Raw genomic sequence first — 12308 nt, 5'->3', positions numbered from 1 at the left:
GTTATTTGCTTTAATGTAGTAAAAAAATGGGGAAGATAAAAAAGACGAAGACTAAAAGAAACCAGTCTCCTGAGAAATATGATGAAGAAGAGCAATTATGTGTTGATTCAAAGGAAAATGCAATTCACACGCTATTGGATCAGTTGCAGGTTATAACAGTATTTTTTTCTATAAACCACTCTTATTTATTACCTAAGTAAACAAATTCTTTTTGTTTTTTTTTTATTATTAATTCAATTTTGTTAAAATACAATCTTATAAATTTCAATCATTTATTATGATAATACTTTAGCAATACAACACTACAACAAATGAAAGATGAATGAACTACAAAAAATAAATGATCAGAAATTGTTTTAATGAATAAAAAAAATATATGATTGTGCCGTCTTATTATGATGATAACTAACCTAATTATTTATTGGAATATAATTTTAATATATGATAATTTTCAGACCGCTAATGTAGAAGAGAAATATTGTGGTTTGCAAACTCTTGCTTTGCTTATTGAAACTCCTGATCATTTAGAGCAAGTTATAAATCAAGGAGTCATCAAAGTTGCTGCTCCATTATTAATGGATGCTGCTGGATCTATACGAAATGCAGCTTCTGGCACATTAAGAAACATGTCAGCACTAAAAATGGAAGTTTGTGATGCTATGATGGATCAAGATGTCATGACATCACTGAATGGCTTCTTTCAAGAGGTTAGTAAATTTTGTAGTGTTAAAATTTTTATACATATCTTTATTTTTCCATTTTGGCATTATTCTGATTATTCTTGGTGTTTTTTCTTTTAATCAATAGCAATTGTTCTTTTGTTGGTTTCATATAGTTTGGTCTCACTGCAGTTTGTTTATGTTACCATGATACAAAATGTAATAAAAAACAATATTAATGGTACACTGTTTAGTAATTCTTTTTCTATAATAAGATCTAACACCAAATTGTTATGGATGGGAGTGTTAACTGCTTTGGAGTTTTTTTAAATAATATAATTATTGCACATGTTGAATTACTTTTGAACATTTAAACCACTTGTATCGTTGCAGTATGCACAAAAATGGACACCTGATGCTACATCTAAGTTTAAGGATGAGGACATTGATACATTTATTAATTGCACAAACTTATTGTTGAATCTGTGTGAGAGTTCAGGTAATATATTTTTTTTAATTCAGTAGTGTAGTTGATGCCAATTTTCAGTGGTTTTCATTTTCTTCATTAACAAGTATGCATGTTCTTCAAATTTTATTTGTTTATCCAGTTTTAAATGGTTGTAGGATTACAAAATATAACCCTGATCATATAGGTTTCAAACCATAGAAATAATATGATCTTGATAAATCAAGATCCTATGCCTAATGCATATGTACCAGATGCCTGCACACATAAAACGTTCGTTACATATTCATTGTTAATCATAATAAAATATTATAGTTTAGAACCAACATCAATAGATTTGATTTAAATTTGAAGTACTTTTATCGTTGAAATAACAGTACTAATAATAAACCATGACAATTGCTGAGTTATAATTATATAGTATATGTATATATATTTTGTCGTTTTATGGGTCCGAAAAAAACAATTTTTTTTTATGATATTTCTTACAAATTTTACAAAATAAAAAATTCTTAAAATTTTTTATGAACTTATTACATAAACTTATATTAAATACAATATTTCATCTTTATATGTCAACATTAACCTTTATTTTCAGCACAGAGCCACTGATTGATTTTAAAAATCTTTCTTCTTCTTTTACTAATCTTATTCTTAAGTTCTTTAGTGAATGTGTAATAAAATGAAATAAAATGTTTAATAATAATAATCAAAGATTTTTAATTGTGTCAGTTAGAATATAGTATTTATTAATCAAATGAACATCACAAATATTTTCAAATTTATAGTTGTAAAAATCTTGAAGATTCAGATTTTTTCTATGCTCTTGTACACAGAAAACTCATTTCGTATGCAGCATTGAAAAATTGTTTTTGATATTCTTTGCAGTGATATGTTTTGTCAATCTTTACCTGTTTGTATTTTTTCCTCTTTTAGTCTGCATTATCAATATATTGTAATAGACCTTTTGCTTCCAAAGAAAGAATTTTTTTCAAATTTCCATGCAAATAGGTTACATTTTCCCCATGCAGACAAATTCGGTTTTCTTCAGCCGTTGTATCCATTTTAATATTTTTACTGTTGTTCTACACTATTTTTTTTCTATATTATTTATTTTTACTTATTATTTGCTCTGACAGATAACCTGAAGGGTCATTTAATGATTTTCCTGCAATAAAATACAAGTTTTTAAGATGGATATAATATTTAAAACTATTTTATTTTTAAAAAAAAAAACCTAATTAATTTTTTTTTTTTATATCAGTCATAAAATAATATTTGACCAAAAATATAAAAATATGATAATCCTGTGATAATTAGGATAAAAGTACTGTTGAATATATAATAACAATGTGTAAGAATAAAAAAAACATAAAATAAATGTTATATATTTCTACTTATTCCATATTATATAATAATCAGAATATTGTTCTTTCTTTGATGGAATGTATCTTTTTCAGAATCATATAATCCAGTATCTCTTGAATAGTAACCGCCGCGCCACAATATTTGTCTTAGTTTGTTCATCTATTCATCATCAAAGAGTTATAAAACCTACAGTCTATTTCTTCTGACATAAACCTACCATATGATATTGACTATCAACTGTACACTATGATTTTGACTAGATCTCTTTTATTAACAGTTATCATATTCAAATTAAGACTTTTTAAAAAGGCTAAAGGACGTGATTTGGGGCCTTGACTGTCAGACTACATCCAAAATAAACATGGTTTTGTCATATATAACAGCAATGAATAAACAAATATCTTGAAAATGTCATCTTTTATCCAGTCAAGGCTAATTTTGATTAAAATTGTCAACAAACATATTTTCAAAGATTTGCTAAATGGTTCCAAAAATCCAAGATAAATGCATTGCTCCAAAAGAAAGTCTTATTTTAATATTTTTCTTTGAGATTTATTTTGATCAAAGGAACTCATCACAGCTGAGATCTAGGGCTTCTACTACAGCCTTAAGTATTTTTAAAAACAGAGTCCCTTTGTTTTTTTTTACATTATCTAAAGTGGCAATAACTTAGGATACAAATCTTATAAATTTCAATCATTTATTATGAAATACTTACAGAACTTACCATTTGAAAGATGTTGAACTAAAAAAATTCGTTCAGGTTTTAATGAATAGAAAAATATATATTGGGATTATTATGGATTTTCTTGCGTATAATTTATATATGATATCTTGTGTAGTTAAAGATGACGATATACTTTTGGAACATCTTGTCTTTTTTTCTCTTCTTTTAATTTTCTCTGTCTTGTTCTTTTTATTTCTCGATGCTGCTTTTTATCTACTCCCTGGCACATTAAACATCCTGACGCCCTGGTTCTCTTTGTTTTTGTAAAAATATTTTATCTTCTTCTATTTTTATCAAGTCCAAAGCATTTTGTGTGCTATATCGAATAAATTATCTAAATTATTTTGAAAGTCCTGATTATTCTTGGCGCTTGTAAGCAGTTCTTTTGGCGTTTTTTTTTTTGAATTTTTTATGTTACTGATCCAAAACGATGAACATCGACACTGTTTAGTTTTTTTTCTACAGTTAGGCCTAACAGGTCTGGTAGGGATTCTAGCTTTTTCCCAGAATATAATACACTCTCGAACGGCAAGATTTGCGCTTACATTAATAGTCAATTTAACTTCGCGAATGTTAAAAAATAGGACTGCAAGAACTTGACGACGGTAGACGGTAACTTAGCTCCAGTAATTTGATGGTTCACGTCACCAACTAAGAAAATACTTTTTTTATTGAGTGGTATAGTTGATTCCACTGCCATTTTTTTAAACATAAAAACAATATGTTAATGACAAGAGTTACTGTGAACAAATGGCAAATACGATGGGTGCGCGCCACTAGTTCGGCGTTACTTGTATGAACATGTTTCGATGCAAGTCGGCACGGGTTATCGTTATTCAAATTATATAAAAATGTATTTTCGAGTGTTTTAGGAACATATGAACAAAACTAAGACCTATGCATTAAAAAATAAAAACTTTGAAAAATAAGGGACACCCTAATATATATATTATAGACATTATTAAATGAACAGAATAAAGAGCTTTAACTGTACTTATTTCGGTACTGGTAATATATAATTTATATATAATTCAAATACTCTTGATTAATTTACAGAATTAGCCATTAAATACCTTGGGCAGTATAAAATATTAGATATATTTCCAAGATACTTAGATATTGGCGTATTTGGAAGTGATATAGTAGCAGCTGTCTTACAATGTTTATTTGTGGCCATAGAAGACAATCCGCAGGCAATGCAACACATAAAAAACAACTCAGAGAAACAATTAGAGCAAATTCTCTCTATGGAAGGAAGTGACCCTTCTATATTACTGATAAAGACTCTAGCAGCAGGAGTTATTATAAATGCTTGTGGTGGGAATCTAATTTCTTTACCAGTAAATTTCATTAATGAGATTATTTTAACATTGGCTACAACTCTATCTATTGATCATAGATTGGCTTGTAATCAGGTTTCGAGTAATATTCCATTAAGTAATGGTGCAGGCAAGTTCGAAGCACTTAAAGGTAAAGAGGCACAAGTTTTGGGTAGCCAATTAAAATCAGTCACCCAAATGTTAGATGGGCAGCAAAGTGCAATTGAAATTATTGCAAATATTTGTTCATGTGAAGGTAATTTTGATTTTTTTGTTATTACAAAGTTGAAGTATTTCATTATATTTATTATATTATTTAATTTCTTTTATGATTCTAAGTAATTGTTAAAATTTGGCGATTTATTGTTGTTTCATAATTAAGATTGATCCTCTAGGTTTTTATTTTTTAAATATTTTATTAGGAATAATTTATTATTAATTACTATTATTTAATTAAAAAGCTCACTATATGAATATAATTTACATTTTTAACTATCTATATAAGATTACTTCACACATTATGGTGTTAAGTGTTAATATTTTATGTATTGGTAATCCATTTACATTATAACTTCCTATTGTCTGGCTGTACATTATAATATTATTACCTGATTACAATTTAAAATTGTAATCAGGTAATTGACTAGGGCGTACCCCCGAGGCGACGCGCAGGAGCAGCACCCGGCCACTGCGAGAAATGGAAAAGTGTTGTTGGGCGGGTGCAACGTAATAGTACGAATAAATGTGGCGTGTGTACAGGAGACTAAATGAAAAGGAGCGAAAGCTAAAGAGATTGGGGAAGGATATAAGTTTTACTACATAGGAAGTAATGGAAAACGGAATGGGGTTGGAATAGTGCTAGATAATGAACTGAAAAATTGTGTGACAGATATAAAAAGGATAAGTGATAGAATAATAACTGTGAAAGTGATAGTCAAGAGCATGATTCTGAATGTCATTAGTGTGTATGCTCTTCAGACAGGAAGTGATGACGATGTGAAAGCAAAGTTTTGGGAAGATTTTGATGGCTTGATGATAAGTATCCCAGAAAGTGAAGAGCTATATGTTGGGGGTGATTTTAATGGACAGTTAGGCGTGCAAAATGAAAACTATGATAGGGTTCATGGGGGGAGGGCAATTGGCAACCGAAACGAGGACGGCGAAACTTTATTGGAAACTGCTTCTGCATTTGACCTAGCTATAATAAACACTTGGTTTAAGAAGAAAGAGGAACACCTTATCACCTATAAAAGTGGCCAGCATGCGACACAAATAGACTTTTTCCTAACGAGAAGAAACAAGTGATGGACTGTGAAAGACTGTAAAGTGCTGCCGGGGGAAGATCTAGTTAGACAACACAGACTATTACTAATAGAAATAAAAATTAAAACACAGTATAATAAAAATAGGAAATGCGGGGGGCACCTAGAACTAAATGGCGAATAATAGAAAAAAACGAGTATGCAAGCAGATTCAATAAAGAAGTTGTAGATAAAATGATTAGTATGAAAGACATGAAAGGAAAAACAGTAAATGAATGTTGGGATGAAATAGCACATTGTATAAGAATGGAAGCAAAGCAGGTCTTTGGAGAAAGTAAGGGAAAGTGTATAATAGATAAGGATACATGGTGGTGGAGTGAAGAAGTACAAAAAATATTAAAAGAAAAGAAGAATGCTTTCCAAGATTGGCAAAAGGTACCTATAGAGAATGAACATCTGAAAGAAGAGAAAAAGATAATGTATAAAAAAAAATTAAAAAGGAATCAAAAAAAGTAGTTGCAATAGCCAGAACAAGAGCCCTAGATAAAATATATAGGTCACTTGATGACCCTAGTGGCCAAAAAGAACTATACAGAATAACAAAAATGAGAGAAGAAAGAGCGAAAGATATGAAGCATGTAAAATGTATAAAAGATGATACAGGACAAATTTTGTTGAAAGATGACGACATAAAAGCACGTTGGAAGGGATATTTCAATAAACTTATGAATGAAGAAAATGTGTGGGAAGATACTCTAAAAGATGTCTCAGTAAACATTGGTGTAGTGAATGAGATTAGTATGGATGAAGTAAGAAAAGCAGTGAAAAGTATGAAGAATGGGAAAACAGTCGGGCCAGATGGTATACCAGTAGAAGTATGGAAATTATTAGGAGATGATGGCTGCAGGTGGCTGGCTTTATTCTTTAATAAATTATTGCAAGAAGTGGCGATCCCTGAGGAATGGTGCAATAGTTCACTAGTGCTCATTTTTAAGTATAAGGATGATGTACAGGATTGCAATAATTATCGGGGAATAAAGCTAATGTCGCACAGTATGAAAGTATGGGAGAAAGTGATAGAGAAGCGATTGCGTGAAGAGACGGATATCACCGAAAACCAGTTTGGATTTATGCCAGGCCGAAGTACCACAGATGCCATATTTTCACTGCGTCAGCTGTGTGAAAAATACAGACGTGCTCACAAGAACTTGCACATGGTGTTTGTCGACCTGGAAAAGGAGTACGATAAAGTACCCCGACCGGTTTTGTGGTGGGCCTTGAAAGATAGAGGAGTGCCAGTGAAGTATGTGGAGTTAATTCGTGCTATGTACAGTCAACCTCGTACATATGTGCGGTCGGCCGCTGGAAACACCAGCGAGTTCAGAGTGGCTGTAGGCTTTCATCAGGGATCGGCTTTAAGCCCGTACCTCTTTTTGTTGATAATGGATGCCTTGACGTCGGAGATACAAGAAGAGGTACCCTGGTGCATACTATTTGCAGATGACATTGTGCTCGTTGGTGAGGAGGGGGTTGGGATACAGAGTAGATTGGTGATGTAGCAGCAAAAGCTGGAAAGCGGGGGCTTAAAAATTAATTAAGTGTTTCCAAAACGGAATACATGTTTTGTGATTTTGGCGGTCTTTCCGGCTCTGCAGCCATATCACTAAATGGAGCTCCATTACCGATCTGCTCCGATTTCCGGTATCTAGGTTCTCTCCTCCAAAGCAATGGTGACTTAGATAGGACCATAAAGCATAGAATTAACGCAGGATGGATAAAGTGGCGGCAGGTTACGGCAACGACGTGTGACTCGCGTGTTCCCCTTAAGCTTAAGGGAAAAATTTACAAGACAAAGTGCTGGCCCGTAAAGGCGACGGATGAAAGACGACTGCATGCAACTGAAATGAGAATGTTGAGGTGGATGTGTGGTGTGACAAGAATGGATAAGATAAAGAATGAATACATTAGAGGAAGTATGAAGGTGGCACCGGTGTCAGAGAGGTTGAAGAGTAATCGTCTATCATGGTATGGACATGTAATGCGTAGGAACGAGGATAATATTTTAAGAAAGGTGTTATATATGAATGTGGATGCTTATAAGGGCAGAGGAAGGCCGAAAAAGAGATGGATGGACTGTGTGAAAGATGATATGGTAAGAAAGGAAGTAAATAACGCCGACCCCAAATAAATGGGATAAGGAAGAAGCAGATGATGATTACAATTTAAAATTGTGTTCATAATTTGTTAAAATAATTTAATCATATTTCTTTTTATAGATGGTGATGATTCAATGAATGGTGGCGATTCATCAGACAGTGATGATTTAGAAAGTGATGTATTGGATAATGGTGATGAATCGGTGCTTATAGAAGATAAATTGCCACCAGAGATTATGGAAGCTCTTGTTTCTTTACAATTGTTTGAGAAAATTTGGGCTCGTGCACAGTTACCGGCGCAGAATGTCATGTTAATATTAAAAGAATATGAAGGATCACAATTAATTTATAAAAAGTAGGTATTAGAAATTTAATCCTATTCATTATTGTTAAATATCTATAGAATAAAAATTCTATTGTATTAATAGTATTACATTACTAAGATTTCAGTAGAAGTAATTATTTCCCGAAATTATTAATCTCATAAATTATTTTGTACCGCGATGGTTATCACTTCACCACTATATGTCATGTGATGCGGTGTAACTACGTAATGTATTTGTTACCTGTAATATTTAGGTAGAGAGTATACAGGTGTAGTAATTGAACTACATTAGTAAGTTTATTTGATAGTGTGCTACATGGCTTATTTGTAACGCCTACACTCAACGCGGAGTCGTAACATGGACTGACTTACACTGAACTTCAATCTATGTTCAATCTGAACTGCTTCCACTTGTAATATTTTAGTGTTGAGAAATAGTATGTATGTATGAGTTTAGCCACAGTTTCATTAAACATTAAATTAATATATATAATAAATAAATGTTTAACTTTTACCAGAGGTATATATTGTATATAGTTATCTGCGTGGGTATCTCTATCTCACCTATTTCATTCGCCATGCAACTGGCTATGTTAGCAACTTTCGGTTTGTATATTATATAATATAATAATAGTTTAGTATTATAATCATCTTAATTAAGGCAAACAATTCTACTAAAAAAGATTAAAATTACTTAAGGTTCTAATTTTCATTACATTTAAAGAACACAGAATATAAAATATTCTGTTCTTTGTTTCTCATTCTCATTCTATATTAACATTTATTAGACAACTTGGGCTTTAGTGAACACATTACCAAAAGTATCTTTTTGGTAACTGAATAATGCAATAAGATAAATGATGATGATGATAATAATAATAATAATATTTCAGAACAATTCACACAACGCTATCTAGTTCCAAGCTAAGCAGAGCTTGTGTTATGGGTACTAGACAACTGATATAAATACATGAATACATTTTTTTTGTAAATAAATACTATTATACATAGATATTAATATGTTTTGTTTATTTTTAGGATACAAAATCTACAAACTCGAGCCCTTTTGTGCATAAATAATATGATTTCAACATTACCAATGGACAGTCTTGGTGGAGTTAATGGAGTCTATAAAATTTGGGTAGACACAGGAAAACTCGTGTTTGGACAGAATTTAGACAATCACAGTCTTATAGAGTCTGCTACGGCTGTTATGAGAGCTGCATTAGACAAAATTAAGTTTAGAGAAAATGAGAACAATAGCAAGTGTAATTTGTTTGGTGATATGGCTCTGTCTGATATTGAGGTAAGTGAGGTTAACATGGTTTCTACACATACCTTACTCAGCGTTTATAGCGTATTTTCGGGATATATTATTTACTTACTTAAGATTACGTTAATAGTACATTTAAAGACAAACTTGTTGTTTCCTAGTATTGCTAAGAAAAGTCAATATGTCATTTATGAGAATAGGTATTAAAATATTCCACTAAGATAGCATAGGATATACCTTTAAATAAATTAAAAACATCTTTTAATTCATATTTATTGAGCAAAGCCTATTGCTCAGTACATGATAATGATAATGTAAAGGACACATGTGTATGGCCATAGTCCTTCATTCAAGACACTATCATTTAATGACATGGACACCTATATAAGTAAACAATATCTGGCTTGACAAAAAGGAATTCTGTTGAATTTCTTGCCAGTTCTTCCCTATTGAGTCTATAAATAACATAAATTAAAATAATAATAATAATCACAGGACAATACACACAACGCCATCTAGACTCAAGTTAAGCTAGCTAAAGCTTGTGTTATGGGTATTGGATAACTATTTGATTTTCTATTCTAATATGAATACATAGATATTTTTTTTCGTATACATTGAAAACACCCAGACCGATACAAACAATCATACTCACGAATACAAATGTTTGTGCAGTGCGAATTATTGAACCCGCTACTATCGGAAGTAAGGCGGTGGACTAATCAGCTAGAGCTAGCACCGAGGCCGTCATATAAATGAAAAGAAATTTATTTTAGTACGCTGATATTCGCAATTCATGAACCTATGGCTTATAAGCTAGTACACATAACTTTCCAGATAAACATCTTTGCTATCATTACTTGCATGTATGATAAATGACTTTGTTTTATATTGCAGATAATGTTAACTGGCATTCGAGAGTGTCAAATGCCCGAGGTAAGAGCGAACCTAATCAGAATGGTTGGACTACTAGCTCTTTTGTTAGTGAACAATTTGAACGAAACCACTACTAGCGTTATATCCAGTATCACTGACTTTATTTTGGAGCAGGCGCATAAGGAAAATGAAGTGTGGGTATTGGCTGAAGCTTTAGATACTTTAATAGACCTTTATTCTGAAGATGAAACTGACGAGATTGCTGCAAAAGTGAAATTAGTGGAAAAGATGTCAGTTTTAGTGCCTATTATTAAAAATAAGGTAAGAGATTCATATTACTACGATATTTTAATATGTTCGTAATTCAAATTGGCGTACATTGTGCAGCCATGATTAATGAAATGTATGAATGAAAAGGTTATGCTATTAACACTATTCTACATTAAATGGTATGGTAACAGTTGACTATACTATGAAATACCACTTTTCAAAAAATAGTCTTTTTCTTCATGAGTGTAAAATATTAAATGAGAGTAAATTTCTCAAATGAGTAGTCACGAATCAATATCGCACGTGTAAATAATAATTTCCCAACAATATAAAATAAACATTCTAAAATTGACTTTAACCCTAGAACTTATGTGCGATATACACATATTCAGTTTGTCAACGAATTCTGTAAACAGTTTTGATTACATTAATGATTGTATATTTCAGGCAAGACAACAGAAGAGACTTCCAAAAGAATATAAAGTACTTGTTACTACAGTTGTTTCAAATCTACCGAGATTCATCAAGTACAAGAAAGGGCGAGTGAGTTGTATCTAATAGGTCATTTTCTATACATATGTTACATTGTATTGTATATATTAATTGTTTATACACTTTGAAATAAATCATATTTTTTAGAACAGAATGCATTAATTTGAAATGAAGCGTAAGTAGAAAGTAACTTTTACATGATTACTTTACAGTAAATTTTGGTTTAATAAAATGTAGAATGTAACATTTTTAGTAATGCAAGTGACTAGTTATATATCCTAGTAGCTCAACGTCCACGCGGTCTCCCTTGGAAACCATTGTCGTTAATTCCTCGTGAATATGAATATGGCTGACTGACTTAACTTCATTTTAATAATTTTAACTGGTTTTTGTCTGAATTTCATAAAAGTTTCTAAACGGCTAACAAACAGTCAGTTGCTCACGAACGTTCTTATAAATTAATAATTATCTAATAGCCAATTAGACTAGTTGAGTAGGTCATAGGCCATTAGAAGTGATCAAGATACAAGATATTTCCCTATTCTTAGAATATATTTATTACTGGTCCATTAGGCATCTAGTATAAATTTAACGACCTTATACAAGCCTGGGAATAGATAGTTCGATGAAGGTAAGATACCTTATAGTAATCAATCGTGACCTTAAATCGTAAATAATTAATGTAAAAAATTACATTAATTATTTACAATAGTAGTCAAACATTCTGTTTGTATCTCGTTTTAATATATGTATTTTAGTTAATTAAAATTACTATGTACAAAGTAGTCTGCGTGGGTGCCTCAACCAGCTTGTTCAGTAAGCTGTTGATGAACCGAATGGAAGGGCAGTAAAATTACAGTGTATATGGACAAGATACTTTAATTCTAAGGAATAGGAGCGTGCGTAGTTAGAAAAGGATCTTTATTTTAAAGAAATAGCAACACTTTCTAACCAGCATAATTAAAGAACAGTTCATTAACCAATGTTACTATAGACCCTTTTTCGTTTGGGTCTTTAGATTTGATAAAACAGTTTTCAGGATCTTGCATATGACAGGACATAATATCATGGCATTCTTATATTTATATTCTTAAATTCTTTAGTGTAATAAGGAT

At 31.4% G+C, this 12308-nt stretch overlaps 1 protein-coding gene across 1 annotated transcript; it reads left to right on the top strand.

Annotated features, from left to right (window-relative positions):
- The first annotated feature begins 13 nt into the window (after positions 1–13).
- Positions 14–11442, top strand: LOC131845817 (HEAT repeat-containing protein 3). Its single transcript, XM_059194943.1, has 8 exons — positions 14–149; positions 456–707; positions 1053–1158; positions 4277–4795; positions 8078–8312; positions 9321–9588; positions 10453–10752; positions 11149–11442. The coding sequence occupies exons 1-8, from the start codon at positions 27–29 to the stop codon at positions 11257–11259; spliced, it is 1914 nt and encodes a 637-aa protein (XP_059050926.1). The 5' UTR covers positions 14–26; the 3' UTR covers positions 11260–11442.
- The last annotated feature ends 866 nt before the right edge of the window (positions 11443–12308 follow it).

The sequence above is a fragment of the Achroia grisella genome, unplaced genomic scaffold (genome assembly GCF_030625045.1).
Source record: "Achroia grisella isolate CSIRO2021 unplaced genomic scaffold, CSIRO_AGI_Agris_v1 utg487, whole genome shotgun sequence".
NCBI classification, from domain to species: Eukaryota; Metazoa; Arthropoda; class Insecta; order Lepidoptera; family Pyralidae; genus Achroia; species Achroia grisella.
Note: the sequence above shows the minus strand (reverse complement) of the source record. Positions and strands in the feature narration are given on the sequence as shown.